Source organism: Magnolia sinica, unplaced genomic scaffold (assembly GCF_029962835.1).
Source record: "Magnolia sinica isolate HGM2019 unplaced genomic scaffold, MsV1 ctg244, whole genome shotgun sequence".
Taxonomy (NCBI): Eukaryota; Viridiplantae; Streptophyta; class Magnoliopsida; order Magnoliales; family Magnoliaceae; genus Magnolia; species Magnolia sinica.
Window position 1 is genome coordinate 25,191 of NW_026682790.1, and position 21,591 is coordinate 46,781.

General features: G+C 40.4%; 1 protein-coding gene across 1 annotated transcript in view; it reads right to left on the reverse strand.

Moving 5' to 3' along the window:
* Positions 1 to 341: 341 nt before the first annotated feature.
* Positions 342 to 21,591, reverse strand: part of LOC131236146 (actin-100-like) — a 46,963-nt gene continuing 25,713 nt past the window's right edge. The window contains exon 3 of the mRNA XM_058233291.1: positions 342 to 371. Within this exon, the coding sequence (XP_058089274.1) occupies positions 342 to 371 (30 nt within the window). The remainder of the gene's footprint in view (positions 372 to 21,591) is intronic.

A 21,591-nucleotide genomic window follows, 5' to 3' on the forward strand; every position in this document is an offset into this window, starting at 1 on the left:
TTCAGGCCACTTGAGCTTCAGTTTCTCAATTTTCTCAGATCCCTGGCGTGCAAATCTGTCGATCTTGGTCTCCTAGGGTCCGTTGCTTGCCTTGGTGACTTCAGACTGTTAAATCCATGCTTTTAGTACCCTTTTCCAATCCAGACTCGTAGATACACCCTGCATCACAAACATGATTAAATCAGCCATTAAACGGAATTATGCTTGTAGATCCAAGTAATAACTGGGGTCTAATATGCAATATTTGACCCTCAACACTACATTGCACCTCGCTTTTGACTTGTACTTCCAACTTTGGACTTACTTAGTAGACAATCTGCACCCACTTAGTTTCGGATTTCCTACGACAGGCTGTCTCTGGCAATCCACATCTGAGGAAAGAGCAGTATTATATCATATTCTCAATCGAATCAAAGATGCTGTAATAAAAGAGGGGTATTATATCACATGCCACCCTCGTCTTTACAGTATATACTTCTTCTTTTTATACTATGGCTGTCGATGACCCTTGATACGCAGGCACTTAGAACTTGTATCAGTTGCTTATATTAACTAAAAGTAAACCTTCTAAAATGTGGAGGACCACTTTCTCTAGGAGAAAAAATCAAATTTTTTTTAACAATCTTATCCTCGATTCCTGAATACCTTATCATTGAAAGAATACCATCAGATATCTTTCATTCCTAAATTAAGTTTTTGTTTAAGATACATCTAAACTGGTGCGAGCAGTTTTGACTGTTTATTTTGAATGATATGCCATGTGTTGGTTGCTTGGTGCCTAGAATCGATACAACAACTTGATCTAAATTGATCGATTTTGACATCAAGAGATAAAATAAGTAGATACGTCCAATATGAACATGTATGACCAGATTTTGAGAAGATCAGTCACTTACTTAGCCACTTACAAAAGTTTATAATGATCATGCAATAATCAGATGGTGGGGTTCTTCCACCGAAGATGGGTTACTTTGTGCTTTCCACAAGAAAAGACTACCATAATACTAGTGCAAATCAAACAAAAGGAAAAACTCACAATCTGTCACTAGGAGCAACTGTAAGAATGATTCTCTTGAAAGAACTGCTTAATATTGGATAAAGAACAAATACAGTATTTGAGTGTAGACTTAGATTACCACTAAAGATTATGGCTAAGAATTATCGCTACTCCTATGATAAGCTAAGATAAAAGATAAATTGATAAGGTTTTGTAGTTTAGTTGGTTGGGCTTGTCGTTGGATATTGGATATTCCTTTGTCATATTCCTCTGTTATTTATAGATTTATGTTGTAGCTTATTCTTTCAAAACCTTCTTCTATTATTGCAATGGCTACAACAGTTCAAAAGCCTTTCTAAATTCTTTTCTTTTCTAGATCTTTCTTTTATTACGTTTCTTTTCATGATAGTTCCACTTCTTTCAGCCAAAGCTTTGTTGCCGTAAGTTGCCTTATATATCTTAAATAGATCAACTATATTTCTTATAAATCGACCACAACACTCTGTCAACCATCCACTGACGTGTAGAACTAGATTTACGCTAGTTATAATCCCGCAAAAAGTACCCCAAATCTTGAAGATCTTTTTATCTACTTCTTATTCCTCATACAATGTCACATGTCACCCTCCTATTAGCTTTCTCAGAATGGCTAGAAATAAGGTACAACATTAACCCCCACGTCGTTTCGTCTTTGGTAACAAGGTGATAGTAACATTGTTCCATTCCCCGATATGATAAATGTAATTGACCATTAATCCACGTGCTCTTTCCCCATTGATTCTACTCAATCGATGTCGTATCAAGAGATATCCTTTGTCTCATTCTTTTAACTTGTCTATATGATACATTGCATAAAATTGAATCATATGAAGAGTCATGATTACCTTTTCATTAATGCTCACATATCATGGCTAATATATAAACAACTCTTAAGTCGGTGCTTCTCATCTTTCACTCTTTACTTCTTCTCTCTTGCATCAAAGTCTTCCTAATTTTCTTTCCTCAATTCATTACGGTTGCATCTTCCTCTTCTTTTGTTCCAACTTTGCACTTGGAATCCTTCATCACAGACCTCGATATTCTATCATCCAGAGTGATTAATGATCTCCCATTCAACACTCCAATCAAACCAGACACTACATTGTTGATGATTGATCCTACTTTTTATCCTATAGTCACTTATGAACAAGTTCATGAAATCGAGCCCAGCTTCCGGAAGTGCCCTAATGAAGTTGATCTGCTTGTCCAATTCGACAATCTTTCGGACCCCTCCAATGCATTCAAGTCTCAACGAGCATGGCCGAAACCAATGAATGGCTGAGCTAAATAGTTCTCTCACGTTAAAGCATAACATGGAGACAAGTAGGAATTATAAATGCATCAAATTTTTCCTACATGAATATCTGGCAAATTCCTTCCTCCTTATAGTAGCATCAACTTTCTAGAGTCGGTCGACCAATATATTTCATTTTAAATGTGGGCTCACGGGTCCACCGATCATGGATGTATGTGCATTCACTTACCCCCTCTCCTTCGAGGAACCTGTCCACCCGGGCTTCGCTATGAAAAATTCACATCCTTTCATTCTTCCAAACAAGATTAGTAAGGTATATTCGACCTTCATGGTTATTCAATGCAAAGCTTGGGATGAATTTGATGAACAGGAACACACGACGTTCCTGCTGACATCGAAATGGCAATCCTCAGGGATGCTGCTTTAAAAAGCTATTTAATCTGCAAAGACTTACTATATAGTGGTACTATAGACACAGGTGTTAATGCCAATGTCGGCATTGAACAATATTGCCCCTATCTTCTTGCTCGCCAGTTCGGGTTGGCTCAAGGTATCCATTTTCCTTTCATTCACTGGACTTGCACCCAACCTTTGACTCATCGACCAATTGTAGACTCGGTCACCATCTTTCAGACTCTCCATAGAGGGTTTAATTCCATTAGTTCTTGGGTTTAATTCCATTAGCTCTTCTTTCACACTCCCTCTCTTCACTAATCATCCCCAACAGTTAGAATCATTCCACTCCTAATGGAAGAATTACTATGGGACTCTGATCAACGAGTCTCATGAATTAATATTTAGTTGGCTTACTTCTTTATTAACGGTGGAGAAACCTTTGGCCAAGAAAAAGAAATTAAATAAATAAAGCATCAACTTATGAACATAAAACTCAGAAGTAAGGAGGGGACAACTATTATGGGAAAAATCGAACTGCCCTGACATATGAGACACGTGGCAGAGAACCATTAGAGCAAGCTCCCTGAACTATCGAAGTACTTACCATTAGGGAAGATGAGCTGAGCAAGGAAACTTAATGATTGAGATGAGTTAGTCAACCTGGCTCTAAGATAAGGTACATCGATAGTGTTGTATTTGATGTCTTAAATCAATCAGATTCTATGCAGATTTTTCACGCAACTGTGAAAGTGTTGGATTTGTTTCCGATTTTGTTTATGATTCTTTTCGATTTTATTTGGGATTCTTCCTAAAACTATATATATGGGTGTAAACGAGATTGGGAGGTATTATTCTAAGGGATTATAAGGCTTTTTAAAAGGGTTCTAGGGTTTGCAAAGGGTGTAGCAAGGGTAAGATTCAAGCTTGTTTGAATTGGGTAAGTCTTTTCTCTTTGTAATTTCTGCTTTCATAGTGAAGATCTGTCGCTTTGTGCCGTGGTTTTTTTTCGAAAGGATTTTTCACATTAAATTTTTATGTTCTCTTGTGTTTGCTTGGTGCTCTTGGATTGCTATCTTAGATCCATCTCTGTGTGATTCCGCAGTCCAAAACCCAACAGATAAATCTCGACAACCGATGTCAATCTCGACTACGAATGCCTACCTCGACCATGGATGTCGACCTTGATCACCATGACCATGGACATCGATCTCGATCTCGAATACCGACCTCGACCTCGGGATGGAAATATCTGAAGAGAATCTCATGTCATATACGAGCATGACTACCCAACGAGATCCTAGCCAAAGATCACACTAATAGAGGTGTAATCAAATACATAGTCGATAATAAATTCTAACTCCAATCTGGGCCCCTCCAGCGTATCTCGCAAATCTACTCGGATACGCAAGCTGCGAAACAAACCTATAAATACATCACCCCACCTAAAAAAAAGGTACGCACAAAGATTCCGACTTTAGCTATACACACTTTGAGTTCATTTACCTAACTTAGGCATCGGAGGGTCCCCGGCCACAACCAATGCCCCCCATTGTTACCCCATTTTCCATTAAAGTGCTGGTACCCATTAGCTCATAGGAGATGTTATGGGATTGACCAAATTTGAGGGATATCAGAATGTATAAAAGCCATTCCAAGGGATATATCTAATGTAGCGTAGCAGCAGATAGCCTCTACATGGCAACATTTGGTTTTCGGTAGGAGGTTGTTCAGTTGCCAAGTATGCTTGGGAATTAAAGGGGTTCGCAGTTAATGTAACAGGCATGAAGATTTGATTCATGAATCAATGATACCTCGAGCAATTTCAGTCATAATATTTGGTTGAATTTATCTAAAAGAAAAGTCGCAGGCATTCAAGTGCAAAATGGATAAAACCAATATGATTCATTAAAAGAAAAGTGTCGCCACAAATGAGAAAGAAGGAAAGGAATAAGAGTTACTTGTTTGCCGGACATGAGAAGATCGATCAGACTGACATATTCTTTAGTTATTATTATTATTATTATTTTAGCTTTGAAGTAAAGCAAAAACTGAAAAATCTACATCAGGAGGAAATCATAATGCTCTTGAAGGGTAACTACCCCCTCGATCTTGCATTCTTATAACATGAATGTGTTGTACGACATACAAACACTAGAAATACTGAATGAAGATTCGTTGGCATCGCACCCTGGATAGAATGATATCTTGATGGAAGGAGGGACGTCAGAGCATAGATGTCCATAACGATCGAACTCATAGGGCCGCATCGGAAGTGGAATGAGTTAGTCAAATGACTCTAAAAGTAGGCCGCCACGATAATAAGAGTTTGGTTAGGATCTATCATGCAGGCTAATAGATAAATGCATTCGACAATCCCAACCTCGGTCCAATGAATAGAGAATTGATTTTTGACTTGTCGGGGGCAGTTGATCCATTCCTTGGAAGGTTTCAACCATAATTGAGGAGTTTTCCCTGGCTCCTAATATTTCCAATTGAAAGATTTATGGTTGATCAAGAAGTTTTCTTCCTTGTTAGCTGAAAAGAATGGAGTGATGTCAGAATGATCGGGAAAAGAAGTTGGATGAATGGTGGGCCTAGGATACAAACTAGGGTTAAAATCTTAGGAGTTGGATGAGAAAATTAGATATGCAGAAACCTGGAGGGAAAAATAGCTCTAACAAAGTAGTAAAAAAAGACGTCGAAGACGCTAAAAGGTTGAAAAGCTTCACTTTCTTCGAAACCATGGTGATAAGAAGCAAATGAGGAATAGGGTTTTGAAGGAAGAAACGAAGCAAAAATGAACAAGAAAGATGAGATAACATATATGAAGCCACCACTTACGCATTATTAATTGTCACATGATAATCCAAACGAATTCGAAGATAAAAGCTACGTTAGAGATACAAAAACATATTCTTTATATGACACACGTCGTTTGTTATCGAAGAAGCAAAGTACGCCACATGTTCATCTCGTTAATGCGTCACCACATTTCTAACTCTTCTTTATTGAATAGTCAAAAATGTGAGGGGGCAATGTTTATACCAAAATCCATTCAGACTAGATAGACGGTGCAGATCAAGCCATGTGGTATATAAGATATTTGAGAATCATACACCAGAGATTTGAAGAACATGTCATCTTTTCTGGGGTGTTTTCAGTATTTAGGTTATCTTCGAATTAGGGTGGGCAATTGTTCCAGCCACATTAGACCTAGAGCACGTTGTAAGCATCTAATAAGATATGATCATGGTTGATAAATGTAACTACTCTTTCCCAACTGGTTACATGTGAAAGCGTCACGTAGACAAGTGATTGTTCTTACATCCCTTATGGAAAGCCATAAATAGTAGAAGTAGATCCAAAGCGAGGAACCCCTCTTCGAATCCAAAAAATAAACTACAATCCAGCCAACATTTTATATATGTTTTAGTTCACTGCTTATCAGCAGCAAACCGTTATGGTAGATTTAGTTTCATTCCATCCTTATGCATACATCGAACCGACTCTTACATGTAGCCAGTAGTTATAATTCCCTTCTATCTGCGCTTATGTGCTGGATCTGAAGGAAAATCTTAGCATAGGAATCTATCCTCCTACCCTCATACGTTAGGCTCACCATAATTGTTATCTTCAGCATTGCCTTTGCCTCGTTGATCATTACGCTACTTCCTAAAGCACCTTGCTACTCTCAGTCAAGTCGATGATCCCGTTGTAGTGGTAAGTCACACTTCTTTTCCACGATCCATCTCTCTCATCCTTTCCAATTCATCTGTACAATTGTTGCACGCTCAAAACTCTTTGAATTTTCAAGACAAAAAAAGTGTTCATTGGAGGAAGAGTCACAACATCCGCCAATCACCTAAGTAATGAGTGAATGACTATTGGTTGAATAGATGAATGGTCAAGCAAAGACTGAACCTCGCTCTATCTTGACACCAAGGGTCAGTGATCACAATTTGAATAAGACCCAATCAATTTTGGCACCTTCGCAATCCACACGTGTTCCACATGGCCGAATTTGAGACCAAAACATACACATGGTGAAAGATGAAAAGCCACCACTGCGTAATAGCGTAAGGAAGTGTGTATGTTCGAGCAACTAGCCAACAATAACCATTTGTACCCCGACCTGGAAAAATGTGATTGGTCACTATCCATAGTGGCTTGAACGGTTGCTCAAAAAACGTGGGGGAGTAGTTACGAAAATAACTCTCTAGCAATCGTATCAAATGTCTATAAATAAAGCCAAGAGTGAAGAGCTTGAAGCTTATGCCAACCCATCCAAACCCAACACAATGCCACCTATTCTCCATATCCAATGGATGCCTATCTATTTAGTTTATTGTAAATCCCCATCGCTCGCAAGCTCTACATTGTATCATATCATAGGTCGTAACTTCTACCCCACTTCCATAGCATCCCCATTGGATCACTAGGAAAATTGCTCAACTTCAAACAAAAAGTTGCAGGGCTTTTCTCCTGCATGCTAAGTGATTTCACCAACTGTCTAGCCACGTGTTTGACACCTGTTGAGTTTTTGAATAGGCAGTTGATTCACTGACTGGCTCACCATAAATATTGACTCCCGTCAAGACCTCGAACAAGCCGTCAGCCCACTAACCATCTTGTTTTGTGACTGGCTCTCTATAGGTCTTTGAACAAAAAGTTGAAGATTCACTTGTGATTGATCATCTTTCGATAGGCTCAGCCTTCGTCAGGTTTCAAATGGACGGTCACCCTTCCTTCACTTACGATGATCCTGCCATAAGCTCAGCCTCCACTAGGAGGCAAATGGATCAACGTAGTTATCCCTAAGCTGATTATAAGTATATCTACGGTAAAATCACGGTAAAATACTTCTTAGTTATCCCTTAGCCGGTTATAAGTGTATCTGCGGTTAAACCACAGTAAAATACTTTCAGCTTTTATTTGATTGTATTTTTCCTATATTGTTTTTTGAACCGTAATTGTTATCACACACTTAATTGAAAGTTTTTTCAACTGAGGTAAAATATGTATATCAGAAGGATGAATCCTCCCTTTTACAAATCTTCTAATATTGTAATCGGTAGTTGGATAAACGGCGGATTGTACGGAACTCAAATATCTCGGTCTATTTTGGCACTTGAGATTATTGGCATTCAGTCCCATTCGAGCCGCATCCACCTCTGTTAAGCCTGACATGCATGCACAGATCCAATTTGAGCCAATCATCTGATGTGGCTCATCAGGTGAGTGGCTTGGATGGCATGTACATCCACATTAGACTCCACACATAAATTTATTTCAACTTTAAGACTTTCAATCTCAACTGTCCCAGCGATGTAGCCACATGAGTGTTGAATCGACCTAATGTTTGAGCCACCAACAAAGATTGGATGGGGCACTGATGGATGGAAGCAGATTCTGTGGCCAGTGGCGTGTTGACATCACCAAGTTCTATGGGCCCACCATGATGTATGTGTCATATGTACAGTATCCATCCATCTTGCAAAATCATTTTAGTGCACGGGCCGAAAATGAGGCTGATTACAAGTTTAAGTGGACCACACCACAAAAAAAGTAGGGATTGAACATAAACCATTGAAAACTTCTAGGGGCCACTGTAGATATAACAGGGATCCGATTAGGTGAGACCCGGGACTCACCCAAGACAGTGCGACCTTTACCATGGAGCCCACCTCTGTGTAATTCTGTATCCATGCTGTCCATCCATTTTTTTCAGATGATTTTTGATTATTATCTTTAAAAAATGAAGCAGATCTAATTATCAGGTGGACCATACCATAGGAAACTGTGGTTATTGATCATTAATGGGCCACAAAAGTGTTAAATTAAGCTGATTTTTTTTTAATACGTTTAATCCAAACATTTGTGACCTTATCAAGAGAACATTAAGATGCGCCTGATAAGTTTTTAACGGTAAAAGTACAATCACCACTTTTTTCAATGACATGGTTTAGCTCATATTTGGATATGCTTCATTGGGATAATGCCCTAAAAGGATCGGTAAAAACGGATGGTCCACGTGATCAAGGAATACATGCCCTACGGTAAAGGCCCGTACCCGTCTTGGATGGGTCCGGGGTCTCACCCAATCCGCTTTAGATCTAAAGATATAACAGTGGTGCGGCTAACAACAGTGGTTGACGTCAACACACCTCCGATGTCGGTGGTGCGTGCCACCGTACCCAACTGCTTCCCGGTGGACGGGGTGACCTCATCTACGTGAAGTCATCCATTCACGTCAGTAGATAGTCACCCCACGTGTGAAGTCACGCCCCATGTGAGGTCGCTGGTGTAGTCAAGCTTTTCATTTTTACAAGGATTTTTTACATGCAAAAGCGATCATTTACCGGCAGCATGCTACAACCTCTGGTACCGTACGCATGCCACGTATTAGTAACATAAAGCCAATAGGCCCCACGATGAAGAAGATCACCTGGACAATAAATAGGTGGGTCCGCTCGTTAGGTGAACCTTAGTGCTTGAGATAGATGGACAATCCACGGCTTACCTTTAGAAACATATGTGGTCCACCTTTAAAAAAAAAAAAAAAAAATTTACACACGCGCACACATCCCCACACACGCACGCCGTAGTCGGATTTCACCGCCTATGGGTACTCGAACCCCTGGCCAGGTGTTGAAACACTTAGGAGTCTACCACCGGAGCAAGAGTAAAGACCCAACATCTGTGGTCCATCTAGTCAGCTGATCAGGCTTATTTTAGACAAGAGTCATTTTCATGGTGGGTCCTATCATTTTTAGGATACGGATTTTTTTAAAAAATGGGCATGCTGGCCGGGAAAGAAGGTGTGGTATCGTTGACCGTTAGGTAATAATTTGAAAAAAAAAAAAAGACGACTTAGGCCCGTTGCTTACGGAGTCAGATTCGGTGGGTACCGCTTCTACTCTTGCATTAATGCCATGTAATACAGCTAAGCGTATTATTTGGTGTGGTCCATTCAAGCGTTGGATCTGACTCATTTTTGTGTTGATATCTTAAAATAAGCTGAGAACTTGGATGGATGGCTTGGATAACAGATACATCACAGTGGGCCACCCACAGAACTGCCTTTTCCAGGCTAGGGACGGGCGGGAGTAGGACGCAATCCGCGCCCTTCGGAAGCGTATTGGCTGGTGAACCTAACACCAGCTATAGTTGCAGGTACGTGTCGTGCAAAGACGGGGAGTGACGCTCCTCGAGCTCCGAGTTTTACGAACGGGTCAAAGGAGATCAAAGTTACATGGCCCTACAGTGATGTATTTATTATATCTACACCGTTCATATATTTTTAGAGTTCATTTTAAAGTATTATCCAAAAAATAATCATATTCAAAGATCATCTATACCACACCATAAATAAAAGTGGAGATAATGATTTTCACCGTTAAATAACTTTTAGAGCCCACTATAGTGTTTATTTTACATTCAATCTGTTCATAAGGTCAACAATACCTAAATGAAGAGCAAAAACAAATGTCATATTCAACCAAAACTTCTGTGATCCCCAAAAAGTTTCAATGGTAGATGTTCAATCCTCCACTAATTTTTGCAGCGTGGTCCACTTGATAGTTAGATATTTTTTATTTTTCGTCTCAAGGCTTAAGACGCTCGCCAAATAGATAGATGATTTGGATATAGCTGGTGTGAGGTACACTAGCAGAAGCTCGCTAGAAAGATAAATGGTTTGGATATAGCTAGTGTGAGGTACACTAGCCAATCCGCTTCCGCGTCATTCTCGGCGGGGAACACGCACACACTAATGGACGCGGTGACCTCTTCCGCGTGAAGTCATCCATTAACGTTAGCGGATAGCCAGGCCCCATGTGAGGACACGTACTAACGCAAGCTTTTCATTTTTTTAAGCATTTTGAACCTAGAACTGATCACCATAGCTGGCAGGGCACTACCCGACTAGTCCTACTCGCTGAGACCCACCTCCAACCAAACCAACCAAATGGGTGAGTCGGTCCAGTTCGCATAGGTTTCTCCCGATTCGAACTTAAATTAAGTCGAGTCCGATTCAAGAAGGTTTCTACCAATTCGAACTCAAATTAAGTCAAGTTCGAATTACCTAATTAACTTGACCCGACTGGACCGAGTCAGACTCGACTTGATTCAAAACCGACTCGACCTAGATTCGGATATATATAATAAAAAATTCAACACAGACTGACTCTATACTTTTTTTAGGGTCGGACACGGTCTGTATTAGTCTAGGCCAGACCTGGATTCAGATTATTATTATTATTATTATTATTATTATTTTTGATTAGCTTGTTAGTACACCGCACTGTCAGTTCACACTTCACTGTTAGCCACCCCCACTACGGAATCGATACCAAGACCTCAGTGTTAAAATGAGGTATCTTTCACTGGATATACCACTTGAGTTATGGATCAGGGCGTAATCTGGATTTGGATCGGTTTAGGCATGCTGTACTCGGTACTGAATTGAGTCGAATTTAGGTCAGGTTTATTTCAAAACTGGATTGAGTTGGGTCAGCCCTAACTCGGTCGGACTCAACTTGTTGCCCAGCTCTACAGATCACCCACCAGGCAACGTGCAACCACCAGTAGTACCATACCCAGCCATGAATCAGTACCATGAATCCGGTAGGCCTCATGACGATGAAGATCATCTGGAAAATTAATAGGTGGGTCCGCTCATGAGGTGAGCCCCAGTTTGGATCGATGGACAGCGCACTGGCCTACCTTATGAGCTGATCAGCCCGATTTTGGACAAGGGTGATCATCATAGTGGCTCAAATGATACTGATTTTTTTAAAAGGGATATGCTAGTGGAAAAGGTGTGTTACTACAAGATGCAGAACGGTTGCCTGTGCAGGTGGTGTGGAAATTCCATGCCATCCCTTCTCATTAGTACACATCATCGTCTATCTCAAAAAAAATGCCGATTTTCTCTCTTGAATAAACTGCGCACTACACAACATAACATTAAAGGTGGGGAATTTCTTTAGCCCCACCATGATTTATGTGTTAGATACACACCATGGATTATTTTTTTTTAGATTACTCTATAGCATGAGCCCAAAATATGAGGCAAGTTCGAACTTCAGGCGGATCATACCATAGAAAGCAGTGGGGATTGAATGAATTACTTAGAAACGGCTTCTTGGGGCCATCATGAGATTTATTTGTCATCTAACATGTTCATAAGGTCACACATACTGGAATAAAGGGAAAAAATAAATATCGACTTGATCAAAGCTTTCTGTGGCTTCTAAGAAGTTTTCAATGGTAGGCATCAATTCTTATTGTTTCCTTGGTGTGGTTTACTTAGCTTTGAATCTGCCTTGTTTTGGGCACATTTATTAGAATAATCTTAAAAAATGGATGGACAATGTGGATCTAAACAATATATCATTTTGGGGCCATGTAAATTTTACACAATAAGAAATTCGGTCGCCTGCCCGTGGTGTAGCACATTGTGAGGAGAAGAAAAACCATAGTTTTGACATGTGGCTTCCATGGCCCTAGCATGATGTATGTGTTATATCCACACCACCCATCCAATTTTCCATATCCTTTTAGGGCATAATACAAAAAATGAGATAGTTCTAAGGCTTAAGTGGGTCACACTACAGGAAATAGTAGGACTTGGATGTTTAGTGCAGAAATTTTTTTGGAGCCACAGAAGGCACCGATCAAGTTGATATTTGTCTTTTTCTTCATCCAAATCTGTGTGACATTATGAAGAGGTTAGATGATGATGTAGAGCGGGTCGCAGACAGTTTCATGGCTAAGATGGATAAAAAAAAGGCCCGGTCGACGACAGAAGTGATCTGGACCATCGGACCTTAAATCAGGTGAATCTCGCAATCTGAAATGAGTTATCCGGCATAAAATATATGATTTTTGGGTAGAACGAGCTACTTTAGCTACCCAACCTCGCTAAGTTTGGTTTTGCAAGCCGAATATATGAAATACCACCAGATCAACGGTCGTTTCCCTATTTTAATTCCATTTTTACTATAAATAATAAGTTTTAGTTTGATTATAACTCTTCATCCGTTGGGCTTTAGGAGTTACGCCCAACGTGAGAAGTGCTTAGAATAATTAGGAGAACAGCTTGGTGAAGCCAAATGGAACACTTACTATTTTTGGCTGAAAACATTTTGCACTAGTAGACATCACGAACATCTACAAATAGTAAGTTTACTATTTATAATAAGTTGCGAATTCTAGGAGTTTTGGTAATAGTTTGCTTCTAATTTCTCTCCCATTGCTTGGTATCCCTATTTTAAGGGTTGTGAACTCGTTTATTTGATTCATCAATCAATTTCGAATTTTATAGAATTTATTTTCTATTTTCTTGTTCTTTTCCTCGTGGATTCGAAGAGTCTCTGTGAGGAGTCTAGAGAAGTTCTCTAGATTCGGAACAGTTATCCCCCCTAAGGAAGACGGTGCTTGACCTCACGTCCTCCCCTATGCCAGTTTAGTATCAGAGCGAGGCATTTCCTCGGATTTATATCTTCTAACGATGGGTCGGGCAATAATCCCATGGACAGTGCTCCAAGGAATTTACATTTAATGACGACAGCTTTCAAGGCAGCGCAGCAAGAGAATTGGCAAGCCATGCAAGGGTTGTAGGCTTCCATCGATCGCATAACGGATCGCTTGGTAGATCATATAGCGGAGGCTCTAAGGTAGCTCCGTGTTCATGGTGGTAATCCACCACCAGCTATTGCTGGAACTCGTGATCACCCTGATCGCGGAATAGTACCGACAACAAACCAAAGAATCACTACTGAAGAAGGAGGATCCAATACGAGGAGGTTGGTGAAATAATCCTCCAATATCCCAGACAAGGTGATGATCGGGTAGATCGGGAGTTCAAGATGAGGTTCGATATTCCTAGCTTCAATGGCCAACTACACATTGAGAATTTCCTCGATTGGCTTTCTGAGATTGAGTGATTCTTCGACTATATAGACATCCCTGAAGCAAAAAAAGGTCAAGCTTGTGGCCTACAAGTTGAAGGGTGAAGGTTTAGCATGGTGAGAGCAATTACAACTCACACAGGCGAGCCAAAAAAGCACCAATCCACACATGGCAGCGAATAAAGGAACTGCTACGTGTGTGATTCCTCCGTAGCTACTACGATCAGGTACTATTCCAACAATATCAAAATTATCGGCAGGGTAGTCGGACGGTGAAAGATTACGTAGAAGATTTCTACCGCTTAGTAGCGCATAACAATTTAGCCGAAACTGAATCGCAACAAGTCGTCTGATTCAACAGTGGATTGCGTATGGTGATCCAGGATTGAGTCTAGATGCAGTCCGTTTGGATGATGAATGATGCAATCAAGTTGGCTACCTGAGCAGAAGTACAACTTGAATGTCCCAATACTCGGACATATCCTACCGCTAGGGTTGCTATGACAGGCCCCACCCTAGGGAGCTCTACAGCCGAAGGGGAAGGATCCCGTAGGAGCGTGCACTTAACCACCTGCATTCGTGAACCGTGATTAAGGAAGCGGACAAACTAGACCCCAAAGGGGCGTATCGACTGTTCTTGGCCCAAGTAGAATCCCGAACCCCTATGCTCGGCCCAGGGGGACCATTGCTTTCGTTATGGCCAATCGAGTCACCTATTAAATACTTGTCCCCAACGACACGTGGCGAACCTTACCATCAATAATGGTAGTGTTAAATACGCCGATGAGGATCAAGTTTTTGAGGAACTAGAGCACGCCACAAAAGACGAAAATGATGAGTCAGGTTGGGTTCAACAGGATCATGGCGAATTGCTCATTGTGAGGTGACTATTATATGCGACATAACATCTTCTGAACTAGATGTACAGTGAATTGAAAAGTCTGTAATGTGATCATCGACAATGGGAGCAACGAGAACATTTTCTCCAGAATAATAGTAGAAAATTTGTAATTAAAACGGAGCGTCATCCTTTTCCATATACGATCGGTTGGATCAAGAATGTCAGTGAAACAAATGTAACTGAGCAGTGCACCATATCCTTTTCAATTGGTAAACATTATAAAGATGAAGTAGTATGCGATGCGGTTGACATGGAAGAATATCACATTACACTTGGTTGACCTTGGCAATCAAACCGTTACGCCACTTGTAAAGGGCGAGATAATGTGTATATCTTTGTTAAGGACGGTTGGAAAACTATATTAGCCCCTATGGATCTAGAGGAACTACCTAAGACTTCTAAAGTGAAGGGTCATTTTCTCTTAACCATACGGGACTTCGTGGAGGAATCCAAAGAAACAAGATAGGCCTGCGCACTAATTATAAAAGGGAAAGAACTCGATCCCACCAACATCCCTGATGAACTAAAACCCGTACTGCATGAGTTTAAAGAAATTTGGCCTAGATTACCTCTCATGCGAGATATCTAACACCATATCAATATTGTCCATGGGTTCAGTTACCAAATCGTCCTCACTATCGGATGAGTCCAAGGGAGTGTGAAATTCTGCAAGGGCAAGTGGAGGAACTGATTTGTATGGGTCTCATTCGAGATGAGCCCTTGCACCGTACCTGCTCTATTAACTCTTAAGAAAGATGGGAGTTGGCGCATGTGTATCAACAACCAGGCCATCAATAAAATTACCATGAAATATAGGTTTCCCATACCACTGCTGGACGATATGTTGGACATGCTTTAGGAGTCCGAAATTATTCTCTAAATTGAATCTAAGGAACAGTTATCATCAGATTCGAATACGGCCAGGTGATGACTGGAAAACGGCCTTTAAGACCAAGGAAGGATTGTAGGAATGGATGGTCATGCCCTTCGGTCTTTCGAACACGCCTAGCACATTCATGAGGTTGATGAACCAAGTTTTAAAATCTTTCATTGGACAATTCGTTGTGGTTTATTTCGATGATATTTTGATATACAGTCAAGACAAAACCACCCATGTGAAACACCTTAAGAAAGTCCTTCAAGTACTCACTGAAAATAAACTGTATCTCAATTTAAAAAAGTGCAGCTTCATGACCGATAGCCTGTTGTTTTTGGGCTTTGTCATGATATTCATGGGCATTCGGGTGGATGAGTAAAAGGTGAAGGCAATCAATGAATGGTCGGTTCCCATAAATATCCACGAAGTACGCAGCTTTCATGGACTATCAACATTCCATCATTGGTACGTGAAGAATTTTAGTACCATTGTATCACCAATCACATATTACATGAATAAGGGGCAGTTTAGTGGATTGATGAAGCCGACAAGAGCTTTGCAAAATTAAGCGCAGGTTGTCCACAACCCCAGTTCATGTACTTCTCAACTTCGACAAATTGTTTGAAGTCGAATGTGATGCCTCATATGTCAGAATTGGGGAGTTTTGTCTCAAAAAGGTAAGCTGGTAGCCTTCTATAGTGAGAAACTTAGCGATGTACACAAGAAGTGGTCTACATATGAAATCGAATTATACGCAGTGGTCCGGGCATTGCGACACTGGCAACATTATTTGACTCAAAGGGAATTTATACTTTACACAGACCATCAAGCTCTTAAATTTATTAATATCCAAGCTAACATTAACCGTGTGCATGCTAGGTGGGTTTTGTTTTTGCAGGAATTCACGTTCCTGCCGAAACATAAGTCGGGGCAACAGAACAAAGTAGCCGATGCATGGAGTTGTCGTGCAACTTTGTTAGTTACCATGAGCAATGAGGTTGTTGGGTTGCCTCAAGGACATATATGCCGACGACGATGAATTCAAGGACGCATGGGTTAGATGCCAAGAAGGTCACCCCGGTGACCTACATATGCAAGACGGGTTCCTTTTCAAGGAGAATCGACTGTGCATCCCCAAGAGTTCGTTAAGGGAATAGATCATCCAAGAGTTACATGGAGGTGGCCTTAGAGGACACCTTGGGCGAGACAAGATGCAAGCTCTTTTAGAAGAGTGGTATTACTGACCCTAATTGGTACGTGATGTGGGAAAGGCAGTTCAATGTTGTTATGTTTGTCTGACCTCGAAGGGGGAATCTCAGAATACAGGCCTCTATACTTCGTTACATGTGATTGACGGCCCTTGAGAGAATTTATTTATAGACTTCATGCTTGATCTCCCACGAACACAATGCAACATGAATTCGGTGTTCATGGTGGTAAATCATTTCTCCAAAATGGCGCACTTTATCCCATGCAAAAAGACTCTCAATGCAACACATGTGACGAATCTATTTTTTAGAGAAGTTGTGCAGTTACATGAGGTTCGCAAGATTATTACTTCTAACCGTGACATGGAGTTCATTAGCCACTTTTGGCAGACTTTGTGGACTCGGTTCGATACACGACTTCAATTCAGCAGCGCCTACCACTCACAGACTGAGGTTGTGAATCACACGTTGGGAAACCTCCTTCGACATATTTTAGAAGAAAAACCAAAGTAGTGGGATTTGGCATTGTCTCAAGTAGATTTTGCATTAAACAACAAGGTGAACCGCTCGATAAGGAGATCCCCATTCTAGATTATTTACGGACAAGTGCTTCGTCACACACTTGACTTGGTCCCTCTACCCAAGCTCCCAGCCATAAGCATTGCAGCAAAACATATGACAGACAAGATCATGGGCATTCATGCGGAGGTGCAGACCAAGGTACAAGCCTCAAATGAGAAGTACAAGGAGTAAGCAAATAAGCATCGGCGATAAAAAGTGTTCGAGGTGGGCGATCACATCATGGTCCATCTGCGCAAAGAAAGATTTTCGATTGGGACGTACAACAAGTTAAAGAATAAGAAGATTGAGCCGGTACCAATTATCTGAAAGATCAATGACAACACTTACGTTATTGATCTTCCATATGACATGACGAACTCACGGACTTTCAATGTCGCGGACCTGATCGAGTATCATGAACCAGAGTAGAACGAGAACTTGAGGACGAGTTCTTTTAAAGTTGAGGGGATTGATGTAAAGCGGGTCGCGGACAGTTTCATGGCCAAGATGGATCAGAAAAGGCCCAGTTGATGACAGAAGTGATCTGGACCGTTAAACCTTAAATCAGGCGTATCTGGTAATCCGGAATGAGTTATCAAGCGTTAAATATATGATTTTGGGGTAGAACGAGCTACTTTAGCCACCCAACCCCACTATGCTAGGTTATGCAAGCCAGATTTGTGAAATACCACCAAATCGATGGTCGTTTCCCTATTTTAATTGTTTTTACTATAAATAGTAAGTTTTAGTTTAATTATAACTCTTCATCCGTTGGGCTTTAGGTTTTGCGCCCAACATGAGAAGTGCTTAGAATAATTAGGTGAACAACTTGGCGAAACCAAATAGGACATTTACTATTTTTGGCCAAAAACCTTGCGCACTAGTAGACATCATGACCATCTATAAATAGTAAGTTTACTATTTATAGTAAGTTGTGAATTCTAGGAGGTTTAGTTATAGTTTTCTTCTGATTTCTCTCTCATTGCTTGGTATCTCTATTTAAAGGGTTGTGAACTCATTTATTTGATTCATCAATCAATTTCGAATTTTATAGAATTCATTTTCTATTTTCTTGTTCTTTTCCTCGTGGATTTGAGGAGCCCAGAGAAGTTCCATGAATTTGGAATAGTTTCCCCCTGAGGAAGATGGTGCTCAACCTCATGTCCTCCCCTACATTAGATAAAAAATAAACTTCATGGTGGACCTGGGAAGGTTTCAACGGTAGCCATTCAGTCCCTTTTACTTTCCGTGATGTGGCCTACTTAAGCTTTGGATGTATCTCAATTTTGGGATCATGCTCTAGAATAATCTGAAAAAAAAATTTTAATGAATAGTGTGGATCTAACACATAAATCATGGTGGGTCTAAAGAAAAATTAATGAATAGTGTGGATATAACACATAAATCACGGTGGGTCTAGAGAAGTTCCTCGCATTAAAAGTTGTGTTGTTGTGTTTTGTCAGTAATTTCATCGGCGATGGCATGAACCAGTGAGAAGCCACGGCCCATAATTCTCATGTGCCCTCAGCACAGATCGGCTCTTGTAAAGGTGATAATGTAAAAGATCACCGAGCAAACAAACGAATGCCAACAGTCATGCATTCTGTTGTTTCCAGATCTGAACTCAGACATTCCGCTAGCAAATGAGATCCCACTAGTGGATGCATGCATTATATATCCACTCTATATCCAACTGTTTTGCCAGTTTATTTTAGAGTATATGGTCCCAAAAATGAAGCAGATACAAGTTTCAGGTGAACCACAACAAAGAAATAGTGGTCGTTTAACGCCCACATGTGGCAATGTTTGTTGACCATCCAACATGTTGATAAGGCTAAATAAGCCTAAATGAAAGCAAAGATAAAAAAAAAAAAAAAAACTATTAGCTTGATCTAAAAAGTTTTTAATGATTAATAACCATTTTCCAATGGTGTGTTCCACGTAAAATTTATATCTGCTTCATTTTTGAACTATGACCTAAGGTAAATTGGAAAAACAGATGGCATGGATATGTACAATGCATGCATCAAGGTGGGCTCTACAGTCATTCTCCCCACTCGTTGTTGGTTTGCAGGTGGCAGCCAAGTTAGCGATCTCCACTACTCAGGTTGTTATTGGTCGGTGGTTGTGCTAGAAAAGCTCCACTATGACGTGGGTGGACCTACTAAGTTACAGTGTACTGAGTGAATTCTGTGGAGCCCACGGTGATGTATATGTCTTATCCATGCGGTCTGTCTGTTTTGAGCCCAAAATTGAAGTACATAGAAGAGCTAAAAAAGACAGACATGACAGGAAACAGTGAGGATAATGACATCCAATATTGAAACCTTCCTGGCCCCACAGTGATGTTTATTTGCCATCCAACTGACATGGATGAAGGGATAAAACACAAATATCAACTTGATTCAAAACTTTGGTGCCCCCACAACTTTTTAACGGTGGGCATTCAATTCCCACTCTTCATGTGGTGTGGTCCACTTGAGCTTTGGATATGCTTCAATTTTGGGCTCATGTCGTAAAATGATTGAAAAGAAAAAATGGGTGTACAGTACAGATAAGACACATATTGTTGGCTTTATAAAGCCCAAATGGTGACAATTTCAGCTCCTAATACAAGGGAGAAAGAAAATATCCTATTTTATTTTTCACCAAAGATTGCTACTGCTGTAAAGAGAAGCACTTGCTGCTTTTTTTCGGATACAACTACATGTTCATAGCACTCCTATTTAGGTACAGAGGGCCATAGGTTCGAATCATGTCACCTTGATGTGAGCTGAAGTTAGCTAAGACTCCAATCTTAAATCTGTACAATATGAAAAAAAATCCATCGACCGTTACCACCTCATCTTACTCTTTATATGTCACAGCTCACTTCGACGTTCCGAACTGAAGGGGCGGAGGGCGCACAACCCCTTCTCCACTCCTTTCCTGAGCGTTTCACACTAAGATAAGTTTAACAATAGATTACAAAAGACACTACTGCCCCTATATGATATATTCACCAAGAGTAAATACACCACAAATTTCTAAAAATAATAAATAGCATTAGGCAGCCAAACATTTTTCTAGATGAATCTGAAATTCTAGGGAAAATGCATCTGCTGGATGAATCTGAAATTCTAGGGAGAATGCATATGCTTAATGAATCTGAAAATTTCAGGGACAATGCATCTACTAGATGAATTTGAAAATGCCAAGAATGATGGATCTACTGGATTCGGACAGTTTGGTTTGGACATTCCAACACTCTCCTTCAAACCAAAACCGACTTCATTCCGAGCATCGACCTTATGCATTTGTCGATAGTGCGTTGGTGAAAATATTTGTCACCTGTTCAGTAGTATGGCAGTACTCCAATTTCATCATTTTCTTCTTGACTTGATCTCTTAGAAAGTGATACCTAGTATCAATGTGCTTGCTCCTTCCATGCTGCATCGGATTTTTGGCAAGTTCGATTGCTGACTTGTTGTCCACATATATAACTGTGGATTCCTCTTATGGATGTTCCAGCTCCTTTAGCAGGTTCTTCAACCATATTGCTTCACAGACTGTGGATGATGCTGCCACATACTCTGCTTCACATGTGGACAAAATGACCACACTTTTCTTCTTTAAGTTCCATGTGAAGGTAGTCGACCCAAGATAGAATACATATCATGTGGGGCTTTTTGTTTCATCTTGATCACCTTCCCAATCACTGTATGAGTAATCATCTAATATTGCTTCATCATTGTATAGATAGAAGAGACCGAATTCCATTGTTCATTTGACATACTTAAGGATTCTTTTTGCAGCGAGCCAGTGTGATTCTTTTGGTGCTTCCATTTACCTGCTTAGAAGCCCAACACTATAGACGATATTTAGCCTAGTGATTGTAAGGTATCTGAGACTTCCAATTAGAGTCTTGAATAGAGTCAAGTCCACACTTCTTCCTTCACCATCTTTTATGAGCTTCAGGCCTATTACAACAGGTATATTCACGGCTTTATAGACGGTCATCCGAAACTTCTCAAGAAGTCCTTTTGCGTACTTCTTCTGTGATAATAAATGTCGCCGACTTGTTGTTTTACTTCAATGCCCAAGAAGAATGACGTCAATCCACCATCAGTCATCTCGAACTCATTGAATATAGCTTGCTTAAATTCTACAAACATCGCTTGGCTATTTCCTGTGAACAGTAGATCATCCACATATAAACAAGATATAAGCATATTGCCATGGACATTCTTCTTTATGTAGACGACATGCTCATACGAATATTTGACGAAACCATTCTCTTGAAGATAGCCATTGATTCGTGCATTCAAAGCACAAGGGGCTTGCTTCAACCCATATAGGGCTTTCTTCAGCCGATACACCTTATGTTCCTCTCCTTACATGACAAAGCCTTCAAGCTGGTCAACGTAGACTTCTTTTTCGAGTACTCTATTTAAGAATGCGGATT